Source organism: Sebastes fasciatus, chromosome 15 (assembly GCF_043250625.1).
Source record: "Sebastes fasciatus isolate fSebFas1 chromosome 15, fSebFas1.pri, whole genome shotgun sequence".
In the NCBI taxonomy this organism is placed as follows: Eukaryota; Metazoa; Chordata; class Actinopteri; order Perciformes; family Sebastidae; genus Sebastes; species Sebastes fasciatus.
In genome coordinates this window covers 6036709-6060630 of record NC_133809.1, presented here as the reverse complement: position 1 = coordinate 6060630, position 23922 = coordinate 6036709, and the positions used below count along the sequence as shown (strand labels likewise).

The 23922-nt window shown below is 42.6% G+C and overlaps 1 protein-coding gene across 6 annotated transcripts in view; it reads right to left on the bottom strand.

Annotated features, from left to right (window-relative positions):
* The window catches only part of numb (NUMB endocytic adaptor protein), a 53783-nt gene that overhangs the window by 11316 nt on the left and 18545 nt on the right, over positions 1 to 23922 (bottom strand). For all 6 annotated transcript variants that reach the window (XM_074659802.1, XM_074659804.1, XM_074659801.1 and 3 more), the window contains exons 2-3: positions 12541 to 12677; positions 6020 to 6094 (exon numbers count right to left, since the gene is read on the bottom strand). In XM_074659802.1, coding sequence (XP_074515903.1) covers positions 6020 to 6094; positions 12541 to 12666 — 201 coding nt within the window. In that variant the 5' untranslated portion in view covers positions 12667 to 12677. The remainder of the gene's footprint in view (positions 1 to 6019; positions 6095 to 12540; positions 12678 to 23922) is intronic.

The following is a 23922-nucleotide window of genomic DNA, read 5'->3' as shown; positions in this document are numbered from 1 at the left end:
AAAACTGATGCACGGCACGGGGGGAGGGGGGTGAGAAAGAGGGTGTCGTCCTTTTTGTAAAATAAATAGTGAAATTTTTTTTATTTGTGAACAAATATAACTCATGAAACATTATTTTAAAGTTTTCTGAATCTGCTCTGTTGATTTACAGAATATGATTTTACAGGGCAAACATTTCCAGAAGAATTAAATGTTCAGATAAAGGCTGTGATAAATATTAAAATAATCATATAATTATAGCAAGTTTTGTCTTTAAGGTTTTTGGGTGTTATCTAGACTATAGTAGCCTAATACATTTGGTCCAAAATTATGTGAAATTGCATAGTTTTAAGTCAAATACCCCAGAGCTGGCCTTAAACAGGCAAGAGGCCGTGTGTCACAAACCTCAATTGAGACCCATATTCTGAATGCGCTGTATACATGTCCAAAGAATGCTTCTAAAACCTGGATAATAACAGCATATCCCACATCTTAATTGGAAAATGCTCTATTAAGAATAAAGTCTAATTCAGAAAAAGAATATGTTATTTACATGACCCGTATCATATTCAGAACACTGTCATATTCTTAATAATAGTGGAATATTAGTGCGCATGTACACATAGTCATTGTCAATGAATAATGTACCCCGAGGCTACTGGGTGCAGTAATTTCAGCATATCAGCATCTCCTGGTGCGTTGCCCAACCCGGTCTACACAGACCAAACTCTCCAGGTCACTGTGAGCTCCTGAGTAACAGCAAAAACATTCCCACTGCTACAACACAGAACAGCCCTCCAACCCTGGGCTACCGGCCAACAGCACCAGGAAGTGATGGCATGATGACAACGCAAAAGGGCAGCTTGGAGGTTGATGGTGCCGCAGTGCAGCCTCCTCTTCCTCCACCCGCCTCCATCCACCCCTCTGAGTCACGGGTCGCAGAGCTGTGAGAAAACTTTCATTACCGTCCCAAAGGCTGCTGGGAAAACAATGGAGTAGGCTCAGAGCTGTAGCTGTCACACGCACACACACACACACACACACACACACACACACACACACACACGTTGACAGCTGGACCACCAACATGCGCCCTCAAGGCACAGCGAGCACACAGGGACTAGGTTTTTCCTCCTTATTCATCAGAGAGCATCAGCTCACTGTTGTTCTTCATCTCTCTTGCCCTGCACCAAAACAAAAAAAGTGCTGACGCTGCCAGACTGCGTCGGTGTTGTGGCTTCTGGTTTCCAGGCCTCACCAGATATTAAGTGCCTACAGGTGTGGGCCTGACCAATTTACTTATTAGCTCCTGGAAATAGAGTTTACTGCTGAGCAATATTAACTCACAGTCCATCCACCGGTAGGAGTTGTATGTGTTGCCTGGCAACACCTATTAAAGAGTCAGGGAGGATGAACTAGGATATATCAGGGCCTCGCTAATTGTATATCTGCTTAAAGGCTGGCCCTCGTCTAGTCGGGATGATCTAGATTCGACAGGGATAACTGGCACCAGGGGCAGCCACATTGTATACCACCACGCTATGTTCTGCTCTGCTCCAGGCAGCAGAGTCAACCCCCCCTCCCTCCATACAATAAAGATGGCTGTAAAACTGTTTACAGAGACCTCAAGTGGTATTAGGGCTGCCCGCTGAACGTCTATGATTCAGATAATTAGCAGAGAACCCCCGAGTCAGACCTCATTTTGTCAGTCGAATCATCTTTTTACGCTGCGTCATTGTAGACGGAGCAACACAGGATAACAGCATGGCAGACTAGACACTTTACAGTCCTATAGGGATGCAACTAATGATTATTTTCACTGTCGATGAATCTGTCGATTGTTTTCTTGATTAGTTGTTTGGTCTATAAAATGTCAAAACATTTTGAAAAATGTTGATCAGTGTTTCCCAAAGCCCAAGATGACGTCCTCAAATGTCTTGTTTTATCCACAATTCAAAGAAAAACAGTTTACTGCAGGGTTTGAAATTAGCACCCGCTACCCTCAATATATGGGTAAATTGCTACAATTGTTGGGTGAAATCGTCAGGCCATACGCCACTTTGGTAGGCAGGGAAAACGCTGGGGATGGGAATAAAGAATCATCAACGTGCTGTGAACTTGTTCCTAGTTGTCTGATTCCTTGGTATCTCATGCCTCTGTGACTATCGATTCCTCTGTACTGATGCTTTCCGACAGTTACGCATGAAGAATGATGCATACGCACGCTGCATCATGTTTCAGTTTGTTTGGGACTGGAGCCACGGCAGAGAGATAAAAAATCACTCCTAAGGCATGGCGCTACTAATACTAACCCTGAGGGGACGCAGAGTTACCTGTTAGCAGCCGGTGGGCGGCACAGTCCTGCTTGGCTAAATAACGAAGCTACTAATGTTATGAGACGTTGAAGCTCTGCTCAGTAAAAATGACTATTGGGTTGAAGGTAAACTACAACGTTATCAAGATGTGTTCAAATTTAATCTCGTATAATTGTGTACAGTACCCTCCCATCCCCGAAAGCTACGGTGTACTTTGAACTGAATTTACCATGCATAGAATGTTTTTTATGTAAAATATATCACACATTGAATGACATCAGATCTAAAATGTTATTCCGTCATTTAGCGCAGAGATTTAAAAAAATGGCAGATAAAACTTTTGAGCGGCAGACAAAATAACTGATGAAAAAAGTTAATTTCAGGCCCTGATTTACTGTCATGGAGGAGTAAATAAACCAGAAAATATTCACATTTAAGGAGCTGCAGTCAGAGAATTTTGACTTTTTTTTCTTAAATAATTACTCAAACTGATTAATCAATTATCAGAATAGTTGGTGATTCATTTAATAGTTGACAACTAATGGATTAATCATTGCAGCTCTAGATTTGAGCCTTTATCTTCCCCGAATTCCCCTTAAATTTCCTCAGTCCTACTCTTGTCTACAAATAAAGACAAAACTGATCGGAAATGAAGGTCAGCTCGACTCGTCTCTGCTCCACTGCTCTGAGCGCTGGCGCTGAATGTTAATACTCTATCATGAATTTTTAAATTGTCCAGATTTAGTGTTTTACGGCTTCCCCAGAGCCCAGATATCTGATTGTTCCTGTGTGATGGAATCTCAGTGTAACATCTATTCAACAAGCCAGAAGACCTAAGGAAAGAGACAACAATGCACCTGCACACAACAAGGAAACAAACTTGGAAGTGAGAGAAATAAACCTGCACTGCGTAAAAGCTCCTTTCATCAGAATGAATGGGTGCCATCTTGGATCACATTATGTAACCAACAGTGATTGTTTTCTTGCCTCTCAGACTCACAGGTGAACTGCTACGTCCAGACCAGATGAAGGCCACTTTGCAGGAATGTAACGGCGGCAGTCACACCACAGAAGATCAACTGCCAATGTCGCCATTTTTTTTTTCTCAGAAAAATAGCGTGCAGAAGAAGACCTTGAAACGCTGCCAGCCTGACTCACATTTTCAATGTGGCAAAAGTTCATTTCCCACCCTGCGTATAAACGGGGATCAATAAAGCCACGTCTGTGCTGGCTAACAAGTAAGGCCTCTGGGTGATGAGAAAGCGAGGGAGTAGCGGAGGAGACGGAGGAGGAAAATGTCATGAGGTGGAGGAGGGTCACATAGTCGGACAGAAGGCAGAAGCACCCCCGCTTCTACTTTTGAGTTGGCTCCATTTTGTCCGCCCTGTTAAAATGACTGTAACTCAATAAGAGCTCACAGCCTCAGGCTCTGTGAACACCATGTGACCTCATCAAGCACCAGTGTGTGTGTGTGTGTGTGTGCCGCTCAGTGTGTGTAAATGTGAGCTCCAGTTTGGTGTATTCACTATATGAGTATGCATGTTTGTGTGTGTGCACAGTATGTCTGTCTGCTGTGCCTCTGGGTTCCCTTCTTCCTGTGTGTGTTTGTATGTACAATAAAAACATGTATTTGCCTGTGAAACCTATCTGAGAGTGTGTGAGGTTGTGAAATTGAGTGTAAATTTGCACACACATATGCTGCTATGGGTGTCTACAAGTGTGTGAGTAAATAGAGTGCTCCATGGATGATGTATTTTTGTAGGCCAACCAGGAAGTTAGCATCGCCCTGGTTCCCTCGACAAAAAGCCAATGGGATTTTTCCATTGGCTTTTTGGATTATTGCAGAAAATAAACTCTGTGGCGAACAAACGTTTATGATACTTACACGTTTTGTTCTGTAAGATAATATTCACAAATAAACACCACTTTTATGATTTTTGAAGCGTGATATTCCGCGAATGTAATCGCCAGAAGTGGGGTATTTACTGACGTATTTTATGTCGTAGAACAAAACGTTAAAATCTCTTAAGTTTGTGTTAACCACAGACCTAAATACAGGCATCTAACTAAAATAAAAAAAAAAACATTGACTTCCAGACAAGGGAACCGGAAGTGCTAAAATGATAATTCGATTCCAGGTTTTAAGACTCATTCCTGTAACACTCTATATAAGCACAGTGGGAAAACAGTGCTGTATGTGTATGTCTTTTTCACACAAGTGATGTATGTACTGGTGCTTTTGTGTCTAATATCAAGTATTTCATGTGTCTTATACTACTCTTATACATCAACATATAAGTGTGAAGAAACGTGCTTCTGTATAAATGTAAGACTGTGTGTATTTGTGTGTTTTCATTTGCATTATATAACATCTGTTTTATTTTACTGTTCTGCTTTAACTGGTATGGAAATGTAAGTGTTTTACTGTCCATTAAAGTGCACTCATAAAATACAGAATTATTCTCAAGCATGTTCTCCAGTATAATCAAACTAACAAACGGCTCTCAGTAGCTCAAGTAGTCTTCAACGGCTCATTGAGTCCAACACGACGACTAAACGACTAAAAGGCCCCTTTACACTATTTTATGAAGCAAGAAGAGTAGGTGCTGATAACAGAAGAAACAAGGTGTGAATTCTTAATTAGTCTGAGTCATTAAAACTGAAACTGAAAGCTGACCGCAGACAATTCAAGCAGGAGTTTCGTAACCTTTGTTGGCACCAAATTCAAATTTAGTCCTGAGACTCAGGCATGACGCCCTGACTCATGAATCACTTCATTCATAAAACAAGTTTGTACTGTAGTTTTAGGACAAAGGGAGAGCATTTATTTGTGTTTGATAACATTAAAAGTAAAGTTAGGCTCAGGTTTATTTTTTTAGATGAAACAGGCGGGCACACTGAACTGCAGGCTGCAGAGTGTGTTTACCCCTGCGACTACCAGTAGCCACCATCACGTCATGTTGCTTTTTCATACGTCAGCAGACTAATTTGCCTAATCTTCGCGGGTCTTTTGACCGCTATGGAAGTACAGACAACAATGGGCTAGAGGAACATTTTGGTTCCTTGAGAAGCAGTCCCAGGACTAAAATTACCAGGAACCAACTGTATACTCACCACTCAGGTATGGCCCTGACTACTGAGAATCGAATCATCCTCATTTACCGACAGGAGTTTATGACCTGGGTGGGGCTTTGGCAAACAACTGACAACATGGAAAAGCAATTGCTCCACGTTTCCCCCTTCCCCTCCCCTGCTCCCCAAACTGGAATTTGTTCTTTTTACGCAACACCGCCGGAATCTCCTGCAGCAGGAAGTACATGCCGGCCTATCTCCTCTGGCTGAGACAGGGTGTGAGGAGAGTGAGAAAGAGAGAGAGGAAGAGACGTTCAGAACAGACCCCAACACCCCTGGAGGTTGTCTGAGGGTCACGATGGGTGGAGACCCTCACTGACAAACGGCAACAATCAACCACACTCAGGCCTCCATGTACAGAGTAAACCAGGCAGGAATAAACAACGATGAAACAATACAAAGAACCAAACTGCTTGGTGACAGATGAAGGAGAGCTGCCACGAAATAAAGGAAATGTTAGAAGGAGTCAGTAGGATGTTGGTAGTAGCACTGTGCAGGAAACTAGTGGAGGAAAAGATAAAAATGAAGTAGGATGTGTGGTGTTTAGCTGCCTCGTTCCTGGAAGTACGGAGGGGTTTTCTAGTGAAACCTACCGTCTTCAGCCGCTTCACTGCATCCTCGCAGATGTGCATGCCTCGGGACTCCTCCACCTCCACGTGTCCCAGGTACTGCAGGGTAGAGAGACAGAAAGAGACAGAGTGAGTAATGCTGTGACAAACCTGTCCTGTGGCTATCTCTACGGAAGTTTAACTATGGTTATATTATTAAACTGCAATGAGATGGGGTATTTAAATGAGTCCAGACTGTCTAATATCCCCTGGTAGGCTGGCGCTGGTGATTTATACACATAATTAATTACCACGTTGAGGTCAATCGCAGTTCAAATGCTCCCTAGCTGATCCCTAATTTCTTCCATGGAGAAAACGCTGAACACTTTCCTGAGAAATATAAATGGGCAAGTGGGTAAATCTAACAGCAAGTGTGTGATACTATGAGGAAGGGATTACATGACAAAAACAAAGACATGAAGAAGCAAAAAGAAGCTGCTCTTTTCTCATATTGTCAACATGCAAGAAGCCGATCCTTTGTGTTCCTGTGGAATTCGAGCTGATGGAAACCCGACGAGGTCGGAAATTTTTCCTTTTGGCCTTCCAAAATGCCAACTATGAGAAGCTCATCACAACACAACTATGATCAGGCCAGGTAACGCTGTCCGTCACAAAAAAAAAACTGACTTTCAAAAGTTTCTGCTGCTTGCGTAATTGTTTTGGTACGACTGTGCAAATTACTGTGCAACATGGTAAGTCCCAACAATATATTACTCTAAGTCTGTGTTTGATTCCAGGTTTTGTATTGCTCTCAATGTACTTACACAGAAATAGAAATAACAGCTAAGAACAAAAACAACAAAGCTGGACAAATAAAAGGTAAAGAATAGACAGGACTATTATATGAAACTAGAAAACCTGAGGAATTGTACCAACAATGTCATACTAGCTTGTCAAGAAGGAGGTTAAATAACGCTCCAAACTAGCGCTAAATTTTGGCGAGGAAAAACTGGCATGGCCATTTTCAAAGGGGTCCCTTGACCTCTGACCTCAAGATCTGTGAATGAAAATGGGTTCTATGGGTACCCACGAGTCTCCTCTTTACAGACATGCCCAGAGCAGATAAAAAATGTGTGATTAATTTGTGATTAATCGCGAATAACTATCGACAATCATGCAATAATCGCGATTAAATATTTTAATCAATTAACAGACTTAAAATATATATGAAAATCACCAATAACCAACATCAATAAAAAGAAATGTCTATATACAAGTCAAGTGTTTCTGTAAGTTGAAAAAAATCCATTAATAGTGCAAAGTATGAATATTGAATGGGTGGTACAGTATATGGATGTGTGTACATGTCTATATATACAGTATATACAGCATGTATGAAGAACAACGTTATTGTGAAACCTGCTTGGGCCCTTCATCAGGGTCACGCTCCTCCTGAAGAACACAAGCTGACATAAAGTTGTCCTTTATACTCCAAGTGTTTTTACTACAGTAAAAGGTTTTAAAATCTGAAGACTCTTTCTCTTCTCCACGCACCCTGCAATCACTGCACTGCCTCCGCTTACGTCAGACGAAATCCTGCGGTCGAATAGTCAGAATAATTACGCCCTATGTGATTTCCTAACCACTTTGACCTCGATGGAAAACGTCATGAGGTCAAGGAAAGATTTGAAGGAGAATTCAGGACATCACGGACAACCGTGGTGCTTAGAGAGTCTGACTGCACACTAGGCTAAGTAATTATGTGACGATGGATGTTATTGATGTGGGTCTGCCGCGGTGCTGCCGCAAGGAATTCTGGGACGACATTATCTCCTTTCCTTTCATAAAGGATGGTCCAGTGTACCCTATGCTGAAGGAGATAAGAAAGGAAGCACTGAAGCATCTTTCCTTAGTATTTAGAGAATCCAAACTCTTATCATGGCTGCCACTTAGATACTTCCAGGTCATTTCACTCAGTTAGGAACCTTCCTCAGTAAAAAAAGACTATTCGACCGCAGCCCAAGACTTGGAAATCCTACGTGAGTGGGTTAAACTGCAACTGAATGAACGGAAAAGGCCGCCTCCTCCAGCTCCAACCTCCGTCCCTCCCTTCTCCCGGACCTGAAGCAGCATCACACCCTGCTGTGTGTCACCCCAGAGTCACAACCCTGACCGCCCCAGAAGCCATTGTGCTTTCGTAGCCGGGGAGGAAGTCCTTACCCTTTCCTTATAGATACACACACACCGAGCGACGCTGACCCACGCCTGTCACCCCCCCACCCTCCGGCCCTGCTATTCTGAGAGTGTGACGCCACGGCTGTGAGTCACACTGTCGGCGTATTGGAATACACATGTGTACACACACATGCACGTAAACGCACAGAAAAAGGACAATACTGATGCACGGAGGCAGCGTCGCTAACGGGGGATCAGCCAGGAGACGTGGCTGAGGTGAGATGAGTAAACGCAGGAGAGGCTGGAAGTGTCACAACAGATGCTTCCGCGGAACATCTTACTCCGTCTTGTTAGTGACTATCTGGCAGCTACAATCTGGAGGCTGAAACATTCACGTTTAACAGATGCCCTCAATCAAAACAACTGAACAGTGTGTTGTACATGTGTAGGCTAATTTGGTTCTGAAATACAGGTTTGTTTGAAGGCCCACTCAAGGATTAGTTCCACTTGGCACTAATCCCACAGTGGGCTAGGATTAGATTCACTTTATACATCATGATAGTTGTATTATTGTGCTGTCACTGCCGCTGCACTGTTTGTTTTTGATGAGGAAAGACATGAGATGAGATATTGTATTTATATTTCACTGCTTGTGGGGTTGATTTTCCAGCTGCAGAGAGCCAGCAGAGGTAACAACATGTGCAACCGTGAGATGCACTTAAATTCACATTTTGTAAACAGTTGAAGTAGTCGATGATAGGGAGGACAGGGGTCACGACAACAGACTGACAGTAAAAAATAACAGTCCTGTATTGTTTAAATATTCAGGTTTTTATCTTGAAGGAATACTCAACATTTTGGGAAATATGTTGGGCTGTCCTCGACTAAATTCTTAGTCGACTAACAATTATACGATTTTGTTGATTAATCGATAAGTTGATTTAATCGTCAACAGGGCAGGACGATAGGGATGGGGAAAAAAAGATTTTGAAATAGATTTTTTAATGCCAGAATCGATATATTTGCTTCATTCAAGTCTATGTGAAGGTAGAAGGATGTTACAGCTGGCTGAGAACGGAGCTGAAGGGAGAGCCAGTGACTCACTAACGCTTTACGTTTGTTGCATGTGGGACGCAGAGCAGAGCTGGAGCAAACAGCTGTTTGCTTTGAGAACATAAGTTTCTTAGAAATAAGTCATTCAGCATGAAAAAAGCATAATAAACGATTAATCGAAGAAATCTTAGTCGACTAAGAACAAAATGACCGGTTAGTCGACCAGTCGACTAAGGGGGGGCAGCCCATAGAAATATGCTTTTTTGCTTTCTTGCTGAGAGTTAGATGATAAGATTGACACTGGTCATAAGTCTGTTCAGTGAATGTGTAGCTGGAGACAGCAGCCGGTTAGCTTCGTTTAGCAATACAGACAAGAAACAGGGGAAACGGCCAACCTGGCTCTGTCAAAAGGTAACAAAACACCTACCAGCACCTCTAACTCAGAAGCTCAGACGCTCTGAAGGTGGCGTGGGTACACATACATCAATATCAATTAACTGGAGTTGGCGTAAATCCTCTGGATGTTATCCAGATAGATTCCAGGAATTAATTTAGGGTATTGGCCATAAATCAGTTTCGGTAAAAAATTCTGTCAGATTCAATAAAGTCATGCAGCATCACTTCGTGTGAATAAGTGCAGACAGCAAGCTCACACTAAACGGCACACATTCACTTCTTATATGAATAAAAGTTTAAACGTACCAAGGACATATAAATGCATTTCTTACTTTGTTGTAGTTGGTAAACAACACACATAAGCAATTCAATCTAATCTCACAGCCATCTCCAGCCTCGAGCAGTCTCATAAGACTGACATTTCCATACAGAAAAAAGCAAATCTACATTTTTATGCCTTTGACAATCACCTTGAATCCTGAATAATTGTCTGTCGCTGCAATTTCAGCTGGAAAACAACAGACATAAGCATAAATGTACACATAAAAACAAGGGGGGTAAAACTCAGACGTGGCAATCAGTGGTGAACTGGGCTCGTCAAAAGGGGCTATATAGTGGGGGAAACCCCGAGCCACAACATTAAAGGCTCATTTCACCCCATCTTAACTCCAGATCCCCTCTTTGTCCACCACTTTGAAACAGCCTCTCTTCTTCTCCTTCTCCACTGCATCTCCTCTCCTCCCCTCTATCGGTTGCTCTTTAGTGCGGCAGTCAGTGATAATTTCACTGCAACTATTCCAACCCACACACAACCCGGCTCCTCCGAGGAACCTAGAGCGGGAGAGGGAGCAGGAGGGGGGAGGAGGGAGGAGGGATACAGAGGAGTAGCATGGTAGGTTGCACCGGCACGATGAAAGCCAGCGCAGAGGAAGAAAAATGCTGGTGGAGGAGCGTGTGTTGCTGCAGAAGTACGTGAAGGAAGGCATGACAATGAGAGATCATTTTTGCCCACAGTGGCTGATCTGTCACTCACTGACTGCTTTCACTACTTTAACGGTTTACCAGAAGAGTTTTAGAGAAGAGCCTGCCACAATGGTTAGTATCCTAAGTTTTGGTAAGGTATGCCTACTGGCTGGTTACAGTTACACAGCACTGGTTTTGTCTTTTGTTGCTTTATGTTAGCAGAGCACTTTAACAGAAGAAAGAAATCTGCAATGAAACCTCTCTACTTTGACAAGACAGCGTGCCTACTTGAAGAAAGTGGTGAAAAAGAACAAAATGTGAGACGTCGTAGTTCATCTACATATTTAAAACGGAGAAGAGTGTGAACAAAGAGTAATCAACAAATCTAGCTTTGAGTACAGAGAAGGGAGACAATTTATGGGGAGCAGGCGGGGGAGGGAAGGTGTGTGTGGCGAGGGGACATTTGGAAGACAGCTTAAAGGAGATCTTGAATCTAGGGCGTTTCACACACTGGCTGAGACGTACGCACAAACGACTTGAAGCCATGAACCACTTCGCACACGATCACCCGCTCCACATCAAGTCTCTATCTGTCCAAATTATGAACACAAACTTCAAGGTAGTCTTACCCCCCTCCAGAGTTATTTTCTTCCTCCGTTCATGTGAATGAGACCGAGGCTGGACCGAGGGCTTGGAGGCGGTTTTAAAAGAAACGCTACTGCGCCTGCTCTATGGGCCCAATGGATGCGTAAGATCGGCGGATGATCCGGGTAATTTTATACTTGGGAGTTGAGCACAATTTTTGCTTCATGCACCACTAAGAGCAACTTTCAAACGAATGAACAGGGCCCCGCCTCGAACGCTGTATCCAGTTCTCTTTTGTACTTCCATGGTCTCACCACTGTCACTTCCACCTAACCTTGCACGGCAGCTGGATTCTTGTGATGTCACAAGATCACACGAGGGATTGTTGGAACACATTCAAATGAAAATCCATCTTGCCAGGCTTCAAGTAATGCATTTGTGGCCGACAAGCCAGATCAGGGGCCAATCAGCGCCCCGTGAGGAGCTACTGGCAGCTACAGGCGTGGATTAGGCGTGTGTGAGACGACACATAGAGGCGACTGTTCGTTCATATTTTTCTGAAAGCGTCTGCCCTTTTCAAAACAGTTTCCAATGACGGTTTCTCAGGCAAACCATCTGGCGTGTCAGGTTAACGTCCACCTCCCTCCGCTAACGATATTTTCAATTCCCGTTTCTTGCTCAAAGCAAACACCCGGGTGGCATCAAAACCATAACCTGTACACTTCTATGTCATGTATATATAATCCACATCCGTTGACCAGCCACACAACTATTCAGAGGAAAACTTTCTCTTTCTCCACTCTGAGGTTTTCAATTCCCCTTTACTCTGACTGAAGTGAGCATTTTGGACCTATGTGATAAGAGGAAGTGTACCGTTGCAGTTCTGTTTGCAATAGTGAGATGGTTTTGTTGCCAAAGCACAGCGAACTCTCCACTCCATCAGCTGCAGCAGAGCACAGAAGATATATAATGTGTGTAGAGAGATACTGCACCGCCTACTGAGTCGTGTGTCTTGCACTGCTCCATTGCAGTGCCCCTGAATTTGTTACTTGTCAGCTATAATGAAACATTTTCTTTAATTTTGTATATTTCACTTGGTGATTCAAATAATTATTCTTGGAGGCCAGAAAGTCAATGGCGCACACACACACACATCCCACAGGTTTGGAAGGCTCCAGCAGAAAAACCTTGCAACCTAGATAAAAGCTGTGCTCACAGTCTCTGAATGCTTATGATTAATCACAAGCGGCGTCCTTGGGGAGCCCGGCAGCATGCAGGTTTCTCAGAGGTATGTGTGATTGTGTGCCATAGTAAGGTCAGCACCGCAGTGTGTGTGAGTTTGTGGGTCTGTGAGGCTTTGTATGCAGGTGTGTTTTTGTGTGAGGGAGAGTCACCTTGACTGCAAAGCTACATTTGCCGCTGCGGACGGTCTCCTCGTCTGTCTGCCACTGGTGCGGCCGACTCGACTCCGGCACGTAGACGTCTTTCTTCCGGCGGAAGCTCTGCCGTAGCTTATTCATCGCTGAGCTCCCTGTGAGTGGCAAGAGACACTTTGTTAATCCCAGGGTGAAGATTGGGCTGTCAGCAGCAGCAAAACAAAAAGGTTCAGCGCTGGCTGGAAGCAGCAACAACAGCTAAAGGAAACAGCAAAACATATTAAGTAATAATAAACGTTTTTAGAACTGGGAAATGTACCAACTCACGAGCAGTCAATAGTGTATGTCAACACAGAAATGAGTCAACTTCCTGTGTCTGATAACGGATAAGAAGCTGGTGATTGTGCAGAATCACATTGCTACCAGACTACCACCACTTTCATGTGTCCTGTATAGTGCCTGTAAATAGCTTTGTAAATGCTTTAACCACTGACATCAGTGCACAACACAATAAGCTGTTGTCTCTCTGACTTACAAGGAGGAACAAAAGAGTTGGAGGCTCTGTGGCGTTACGAGTCAAGGCGGCCCAAATAGACGGAAACAGAGGACACTGAGGGCAGTCTGCTACTGAGAGAACGTTTTACCTGATGATTATACCACCAGGGTTACAAGATTACTGTTAAATGACAATCCAGATTATTTTCATACACAATCAATAATCCCCATCTTTGATTTAGACATTCTGATGTCTTCAATTAACATCTTGACCACTGAAATCAGGCTTCTGCAGGGAATTTAGTGACAATTTCTGTATCTCAATTTGCGTACTTCTGTACTTACACCTGATATTTTGAGTGCATAAATTTGTTCACACAGAGAAGTATGGCAAAATGCAACCCGGATGTTCTACTCAAAACGGTCAAAACGTTGACGATCGCCATCTTTGCTACGTGGCAGAAGGGGAAGGGCCACCAACCTATTTCAAAATCGTGAAAATGGCGGGCGAGGAAGCTGCAGCGGCTACGATTGAAACGGCAAACACCTTACTATACAGATTTAAGTTACACATGTGTTTTTCTAAAGTCGGATAGAAGCCATTATTGTGTTAATTTATCTGTCTGAACTGAATTACTGCTGATACGGTGCAATGTCCGTGGCTGACTATCATCTGCTGGTCTACCGAGCTTCCGGTAAGCGCATAACGGCAGTGTGTGATTTGAGACAACAGACAATTCACGCACTATGCAAGTAAGTGCATATGTGCACAGTGTACTACATGGAAGTGTACTAACGGAAGTATCCGAATTGAGACACAGCAAATATTTCTGTATCATAACCAATCCTGCTATGAACCTAAGTTATAGTTTTGAGTCTCCCTTTGGTGCAGGTTCAAACACTGAATTTCTCTGAGAATCATAAAACAGCACAATTAATAAGGCTAAAAGCATGCATGTCTTCTTGGCTTTGAGAGGAGATTAGGAGGCAGAAAAAAAGCAGAGACCCAATTAAAAGTTGCTGATCCAAACTAGAAGTGAGAGGTGCATCCATCACCGAAAGCCTGGCTCACGTCTCCCGTAGCAGAACTCATAACAGGGACCAGAAATCATTCAGCCGTGCAAACTGACTTTTAACACGTGAGCAGAGCGTACTCCTCGACTAACAAGTTGCACCCACTAACTTCTGAGCTGATGAGGATCGGGCGGGATTAAAGGTCTTTAATCCAGGAGAGCTGACTGTCCACAAACACACACTCATATACAGAAGAACAAGCAGCAACATGGCAGCCTTCACTCACACACATATGCACCTATTTAACCAAACACACTCACAGGACTGAGCGGTCCGTTTGCATAATGAAACCTGTCCTGTGAGCCGGCGCTGGCTCAGGGTAGAACGTGTGTTTGAGGTGAGGCTCTCTCTTATCTGTCCATGCCAGGCTCCAGCTCTGTGGACAGCACACAATGAAGCTTTCAGCCCTGACCAGGCCACCGAAACACACATAAACACATCAAACTTCCTACTGTCATTAAAGGGGCCACCTAGAGAGGACCATGGACTCAGGAAGCGGCTCAAGAGCCTGAATCTGTCATGTGCAGTAGCATATTTCTGCACTTCAAAATAGCCTGAATTCACTTACAAAAGACACAAAACAAAGTTAAACCTGCTGCTTATTTGACAAGACAACTAGAGCTGCAACGATTTTTTTTTAACTCTATAACAGTAAACTGAATATCTTTGAGGTGTGGTCAAAATAAGACATTTGAGGACGTCATCTTCCCCAGCGGCGGGTCAGGGAAGGGTCGCTCGGTGTGGGGTGGATCTCTCGTGGAACCTCTCAACGGCGCTGTCTGGCCCTTGTCGGGCGCATTTCCTTCATGGCGGAGCTCCACGACCGGCTTTAGGTTGGCTTTGGCCTGCTCCCGAAATGACTGTCAATCGGGGCGGACAGTGCGTCAGGGGTCTGCGGTAATGTTGGCAACCCACCCTATCTGTCTTGAAACACGGAGCCGTCTTGTTTACCATGCTTTATGGGTGTGACTTTTTTGCCGTGTCATCACCATTCATATCGATTAGGGCTGTCTCGGTTTAACGCCACAAATTTCTTTAATGCATTAATGAAATGTTTCAGAGGTTGCTAAGTTTTAAAGCTAGAGTGAATATATTGGCATCATATGAAACTAGAAAACCTAAGAAATCCATGTTATACTAGCTTGTCGCGAAGGAGGTTAAATAACCTCCAAACTTACACTAGATTTTGGCGAGGAAAAACTGGCATGGCCCTTTTCAAAGGGGTCCCTTGACCTCATGTTGATAGGTGTATTAATTATTTGACAAATCTCCCTTTAAGATACATTCTGAACAGATGAAAAAATTTGCGATTCATTAACTATTTTAATCGATTAACAGCCCTAATATGTATACAACCAATGTGTTTATGAATAAATTGTTTGGAAGAGCACAAAGTTCTTCATAGATCTAGCCTCTTAATTTTGCTCTCAAAGATTGATGCATTTAACTTTAAAAAGTACAAAAAGTTGTTTCAAAATGCGTGATGTTTCCAAAGTCAACGAGAGTTAAATAATTGTGATCTCAGTTTTGAGCCCTTAGCAGCCCTGAGGTAGAGACACAGATTCACAAGGTGAAAAAGGGGCAGAAATGTCTACTACCGAGGTGTAAAGCAGGTGCTCAGATGTGTGAAAGCACCTGTTTTGTAGTAAGAGCCAAACACCTCTGCAGGTGTCACGATATAAAGATACCGTCTGACTCTAGTGTGTAATAAAAACGTGTATATGACTGTGCACATACACAGGTTGCAGCCTGCAGTAAAGTGAAGTGTTTGAAAACAAGACGACTGGGTGAGAGGGAAAATATATTGCTTCATCCCTCACTCCCGCTCTCTGTTAACACACTGGTTTATTTAGGTCATATCATGTTTGGGCTCACTGCAGTGCCAGTGACAGGCTGCATGCTTCCAGCCTGCAGAGTGAAGAGGAGGAGCAGCAGGAAAACACATTTGTCTGCTCATCTTTGGTGCAACAAATTAAAGCATTTGTTTCTAATATGCTATGCACATATTTTAAGTAAATAATGTCATGTTTATCGTCATATTATTGCTGAACACACGACACAAATCGGTGTCAGTGTTCCTAAAACTTATCTTCTAAATATGTAAACATGGTTGTTGGGTCTCTTTTTTTTACACATATTTAAGAAAACTAATTTATTTGTGACACTGTAGAATGATCGTACTTTTAGGTAGCCGTGTTTTATTAAAAACAGTCATCCCTATTTGTTAAAGCCTTTCCAGAATTTGAAACAGCTGTGTTTTGGTGCTGGAGAACAAGTTTGCCACACATTTTCTCCAAATAACTACCAGATGTAGGTCAGTTTTAGAGCTACAAAGATCTATAATTTATCTATTAATCTGTTACCTCTTTCTTCAATTAGTCAATGTATTAAGTCCATAAAATGTCAGGGGAAGGAAACATCTCCAAATAAATGTTTAATTCATGATATAAAACAAGAGAAACAACAAATCCTCACAAGCTGGAACCAGAAAAGGTTAAAGCCGCACTAATCAATATCCCTATGTAAACAATGGATCAGATGACTGCTTGTATGTGAAAGGAGTCGGCCATAGTGACAAACCCACAGAGAATTACACACCAACTCTGCGGTTCTCCTCAGTTTCCAGCTACAAAACAGCTCTAATAAACCAACTGTATGCTACCTACCCACCACTAAAAGATAGCTAAACAACGTTAGCAACCAGCTGGTGAACGTAGTGGAGTGTTTAGCAGCTAAAGATGAAGATATGTCCCTTTATTTTGGTCTCCAACAACTCCAAAAGGTAAAAGGAGAGCAAATATTAGACTTAGATTCATCGGTGGCCACAAACATACAGGCAACATGTTCACCATAACGTTAAAAGGTGATAATATGTTGTTTTACAGCTTGTTCCTTTTTTCTAGCTATTGTATATTTTATCTAAAAGAAGTTTTTGACACGAGGGGTTGCTGAGGAAAGCCTCTAAAATGGTAAATCCTGAGATGAAGAAGCCGCAAGCTCAGACTAAAGTGCAGAACAAAGGACATTTGCTGCCAGGAGATCTCACTTAGGAAAAAGTCTCTTTGAATGAATCCCCGGGACGGACGGAGGTAGAACACTATTAGCCTGGAAAACAGGTTGAGGGGTTTCGTTTCATCTCGCGCAGGCCAACGTCGGCGCATCAATGTCCCCAAAGTTTTTATGCCTCTTCTCACAGCGCTTCACTAAACTCACCTTCTAAATCACTTAACACTTCTGCTACTGCCAGCTTACAACCCACACACCTTCTCCCTTCGCCGTGCTGCAGAAGTCAGAGAGAGGCAGGAATGTAAGTGAAAGCACATATACTCATGTGCGTGGGAAAGAGAGCGTACGTTTGCTGTATTTGTGTCTATATGTGTGTGAATGTTTGTGCTAAGCCAAGCATATGCACCTGCTGCGTGAGTGTACAACATGAGTAACCATTTGCAGGAATGTGATATGAATACCTCAACAAGATGTTCATATTTTCTTCTCTAGAAAAGCCTGCATCCAACTCAGGGCATCCTTTTCCTACATTCTTTGTACTCTTTACCCCTTTTAACCCTTTTCAGACTGACACAATTGCCTTGTATAAATACATTCATTTGAACCAGCACAGATCATCCGAACCTGACTCCTAGACTGATCTGGACATGAGTTTAACCACTGTCTGTCTGTTTATGTACTGCTTTGGTATGAGGGCATTTGTGATAAATAGAATAAAGACCCTTGTGATGATTTCAAGTGAAAAAACGTTTGCAAATGTATGTATATATTTATTATTGGAAATCAATTAACAACACAAAACAATGACAAATATTGTCCAGAACCCCTCACAGGTACTACATTTAGCATAAAAAATATGCTCAAATTATAACATGGCAAACTGCAGCCCAACAGGCAACAACAGCTGTCAGTGTGTCAGTGTGCTGACTTGACTATGACTTGCCCCAAACTGCATGTGATTATCATAAAGTGGGCATGTCTGTAAAGGGGAGACTCGTGGGTACCCATAGAACCCATTTACATTCACATATCTTGATGTCAGAGGTTAAGGGACCCCTTTGAAAATGGACATGACAGTTTTTAATCGACAAATTTAGCGCAAGTTTAGAGTGTTATTTAGCCTCCTTTTCAGCAAGCTGGTATGACATGGTTCCGATTAGACCAATGGATTCCTTGGGTTTTTTAGTTTCATATGATAACAGTATCTTCACTCTAGCTTTAAAACTGAGCCCGCTACAACCTAGAAATCGCAAAATGTGTTAATGCGTTAAAGAAATTAGTGGAGTTAAAACGAATTTGCGTTACCGCGTCATCGCGTTAACTTTGACAGCCCTAAAAATATAAAGTATTTACACTCTATTTATATATAGAGTATATATATAAATGCACTGACAGTTGCACAGGGAGCTGTGTGTCCACAGTGACAACCAGGGATTAAGCTGTAAAAGCAGACTGGTGGGTCAAACATGTTTATGTTCATTATCCCATGTCAAACATGGAGTTTGTGTATGAAATCTGCATTAGTAGCAGTGTCATTAACATTACTAAACTCTATTGTGTGTGTGTGGTGTTGGCAGCAAGGTGAGCAGTGATAGGGATGGAGCCCAGGCAGAGTGGGCCAGAGGGAGCAGTGAGGAGTAAAGCCTGTTGCAGAGTGCTGGGGTGAGTGGATGGCTGGGTGGGTGTAGGTCATGTGAGGTGGGTTTAGCCTCTTGGTTGACCATGAGCCAGAAAGACGAAGGCAAGAAGGAAGAGGAAAGGTGAGAGGCAAAGACGGAACAGCAAATTCAAACAAAGAGAGGTGAAAAGAAGGTTAACGAAGGGAGAAGTCAAGATACGTGGTGGGAAGGACGAAGGGAAGTAAAATAATTAGGATGGAAAAGAGTTGGAGTTAAGATGGAGGGAGAGAGGCGGGGTGGAGGAGGTAGCGTTAAAACATGAATTAGCACAGTTTCCCTTCGGTTTGTATTGGTTCCAGACTCATTAAAAATAAGCATATAATTTTCCTTACAGCAACAGTCTTCAAAAGTTGTTTTTAACTGGATTAAAAAAAATCATCTAAAGGAGGTAAATCAAACCTGCAGGAGAACAGACAGTAATAGCTTCACTGAGTTTATGATCTTTGGCATTATTGGCACCCGTGTTATCCTTTCAAGTGAAGCAGACAAAATACAGCTAAATATAAATGGAGTGACTTCTAAAATGTTGCTGTTTGTACATCAGCAAAGCAACAGCAAAAGCCATAGCGGTACGCTGTTTTCCCACTGGGAAAAGTGAGTAGCACTCTTTGTGCAACATGTTTGTGTCTGCACTGCATTTTGGTTTACTGAAGTTACTGTGTATTTATTTATCTGCCTCTTCAATGCCTCACCCTCGGTGAGAGAAAAGGCAGAAGAAGCGAGCCAGTAAATAGCAAAGTGGTCCGTTTCATTACTTTGTATTCATGTAATAAATATACAAATGTCAATTAGATGGTAATCTGAATTAGGAATGATGCACAACAACAAAGATTCGGTTATAATAGTCATCCGCTTATAGTGATCAATATGACCCAGACAGATGTGATCACTATAAGCAGTTTCCACTGTATTGGTCTAACTGAAACATGTTTGTCTAAATCATGTCAAAAGACAACAACATGACAAAGGGTCAGCTTTTAGAGCAACATTAAAACAATACTTTGACAGTTTTTAATTTACTTTTTAAAACTACAAAGGGAGTGTATGGAGGATAGAGAAGCAGGGAGGGGGGTTGGAAGAGGGCGGGGGGACTGGAGAGAAAAGGGGGTAAAGGCTTTGGAGTAGGAAAGCAGGATCTGAACCCTGCTGGGGCTGTCACAGCTCCTATAGTCTGGTGCCGTGAGGATCTCTGGCTGTTCTCCTACCAGCACTAATGAGGACAATTACACAAGGACCATTTATACTCTCCCTGTGTTCATGTACACAGAAACAAGCTACAGCGAATGCCAAAAAGCACGGCGCTCTCTGAAGACTCTCACATGCAATATCATCAACGTACTCAGTGGACAATTACGGACATAGAGTCAACAATGGCAGTGAAGTGCATAGAGGAGGAGGACGCACGGGACAAACAGAAAACAAAAGAGATAGAGGGAGAAATAGAGAGGAAGAATGGGACTTTTCCTTCTGTCAGTGCTGCTGGCTGGGAAGGAGGGAGGCAGAGCTGCTGCTGGCTGTGGATGTAACAGTATTTGAATAATCTCACCAGGAATGGAAAACTGATTAATCCTTGCAGAAGGATCCTAGGGATGAGTACAGCGGTTGGGTTTCAAAGAAGAGCTAGGGAAGGAGGGAGGGAGGGAGAGCGAGTGAGCGTGAGAGAAAGAGAAAGAACGGGCAGCAATTCAAGACAAAAAGGCCCCACTGTCTCCTTTCATGACATGCCCCACCACGGTGCCAGCCGATACTCTTCATCCTATTTTATACCGCTCTGCTCAGGGAATTCCATGTTATCTGTTGTGTTTATAGTTTGGAGAGAAACATAGATAGGATAGCCTCAATCAATAAGGCCAGCCATCCGTAATGCAAAGCACGCCTGGCTGCGCGGCCGTTATCGGGGAGCCGGCCGACTCGAGGTGATAGCGCCTCTGTTCTGCTCCCAAACGGCCATATGAAGAGAGAATTTGAAAAATGCTGTTACTGTGGTAATCCAATTTTCCGGGCCCCGTTTTGTGGCTTGGCATGCTTATGTAAAAAAAAGAAAGAGGGGCAGAAAAAAAGAAGTGTGCAGTGCATCAAAAGGGAAGCAAAGCTAGGCACACAAGGGAACCCAATGTCCAGGACTAACTGTGGGACCAAGATCAGGGTCAAAGGTCAGGGCAACCTAGACTCCTAACAATTTATCATTTATTTATTTTAAATATGATTATTTGATTTTATTTGTATATTTGTGTGTATTTATTTATTCATTTGTACACTTCTTTTCTTTGCTTGGTTTTAGTTGTTGTCATGGCTGGAAGGTGAGTGGGATATCTTTCAGTCCAAACACGTTTGTGCATCGTTGTTTTAACAAAATTCTGAAATAAACTTTGTTCAAAAAAGGTCAGGGAGGGCAATCTGCTTCCTGGCATCCTGTTTGGCAAGTTTATGGTGCCAACAGAGGGAAGTTAGCCGGCCAATCTCTGTATTTTTATTACCAATAACTGCACAACAAATACAATAAAACAGTCATCAGTTGGAGTTGAACCACAGACATGTAACGTTATTGCTCTGGGCTGCAATAGATTTAATGACAGTCTGATATTGACATTCAAAGTTCAAGTTCAAGAGAACAATGTGAGATGTGGCGTCCCGCTGGTTCCCTTCATTAATGCTAATCGTTAATGCTAACCCCTAAATGTGATATTCTGGGTCACATGCATCAACACAGATTTAATTACTGCATCACAGTTTGAAACTCAGGGGAAGTTTGACCTAAATGGAGTCTATTCAGTGTCATTATATACATTCAGTAGTGGCACAACACATCTATACTATATTAAATCATTGTATCACTGCTGAAAATGTGCAGGTTTTTTCCTCTCTACCAGAGTGTATTTCTCTGGCACTACCCTATCTGTGCTGAGCTTATTTCAGATAAAAAAGATAGCTTTCCCCAGAGAGTCAAACTTTTGGAATAACCAAAAATAGAGATAGGTTTGTTGAGCTACATTTGCTCCAGATGTCTCATATGAACGGTGCATGCATGGCACAGTTAACATTGCTGGTGTTTGTGAGATCACTTTAGTTAAGCTAAATCAAAACCACTCAAAAAAAACACACACTCAAAAAAAACACTGTAATGATCCTAGTTTCAATAACACGGTTTCTTTCTGTGCTTAAATGTGTATGAACTTCTGACATGTAGCAAGTAAAGCAACACGATCATTTGAGTTTGAGTAGGGATTTAAATATGTGTTATAGGCTAGGTTATAGGCTGTTAAATTATCTTTCTTTATTTGCATTTTGCATATATATATATATAAAAATAAGAATAGAATAAAAATAGAAACTATAAAAGAGCATTCACACTTAAAATTACAATGCAAGCAGAAGCAGTATACAAACCTGTACAACCACAGTTGTTGGTACAGGTAATAATGCAATACTGTCTCAAGCTAAGAGACATAGTGGTGTGGTTAGTAGCAGCAAAGTAAAGTATATACCATCACATATAGCAGTGTACACTGGAATAGGGCTGAACAATTTTGAAAAAATATCTAATTGCGATTATTTTGACTGATATTGCAATTGCGATATGATTTGCGATATTGGAGGGAATGATAACGTTTACATCCTTATTCTCATTTTCATTGAAAAACATTAAAATGATTATGGTGTGATTTTTGTCGGGATATGTACCAAACAAAGATGTTTTCTTAAGTCTGTAGAATATGATTCGTAGGCCAGGAGATCTCTGCAGCACAACATTTTGACATTTCACCTAAAACAAATATTGCGCCTTCCTGTGATTTGAACATCAGAATAGGAGTATAATATATAGTCTGGGACATAATGTATAATATAATATAATAAAAGGTGCAGTGATATAGTATGACATAATGCACTGTAATATAGTATAGCACCGAATGTGTATAACATCAATGGGCTGCATCACACTTTTTAGGCTTTCACACGATGCAAGTCTTGTGTAATTTGGAGTTACAATATTTTTTTAACCTTGCGATATCCAGCTGTGACCTCAAAATTAGGATCACTCCTGCCTTCATCATAGCCAATTACTATAATTGACTTCAAAAGGCTGAACATAATATAACCAGCCCAAAAAGGAAAGAAAACAACTGAACAATAAAACAGCAGCAGTCACAGTGTGTCCACGCTGGTGGAAACAGAGACTGTCAGTAAACAAGTGTAACTCATCGCCAGCTGCTCCGGCTCGGCACGCCGCTCTCTGCTTCGATGATTTGCACACTTTGCACCACCGGTGTCCCGACAATAATCAGAATGGCTTTATTTGCCAGGTACAGCATGTGTCTGTACGGTGATCCACAGACACAACCTGACACCAGGATGTAGACCCACGGGACAAGAGCAAAACAAACTACGATCAGCAGACTATAATGTCTTGTTCTGTAGACATCAGCTAATAAGATGATTGAAACGTGTCTCAGTCAGCAGGACAATGTGTCACTTTTATTCCTGAAAAGCATCTATTTTAGGAGGTTCAGGATGTCTAAGGGACAGAACAAGAGCCAGAAAGAGAACGGTGACGACTTGGTACAAATGGGTGGTTCTCCACAGAGGAAGGAAACGGTGGGAATAGGAGCGCTGGCTACTGTTTGCACGGCTCACTCACTCCCTGTCTGCCACTGAATCATTTCAGAGTCCTTCAATCTGTTCCCTGCCCCCAGCAAGACACGATGACCTCCGTTTCCTGAGTACACATGACTGACCGGGGTTAGGGTTGAGACAGAGGAAAAAAATAGGGCCCAGACTGCTGCACGAGGGATATTGAGTTGCTTTTCTCTCCCACCACCTCTAATTGTGTGTGTATGTACATCAGTATCTGGCTTTTTGTGTGTTTTTGTGTATGTAGGAGAGGCCAGGCGTGGTATTAAGGGGGGCCCAGTCCAGCAGCAAGTCAACCAGCCAGCCGGAGAGCCACACATCACTTTGGGCAACAGCTGAGGCCACATTTAAACGACCGGGGCAGTACCCTGGCACCAGGGAGTGGCAAATCACTGTCACTGTATCGTCTCTCCTCAGGCATGCCCCACCGATGATTCACAGACTGAATCAATGGGCAGGCTCTGGCCCGGTTTCCACCATGACACCGCACGGGGCATCGAGAAGGCATCCTTAAGAT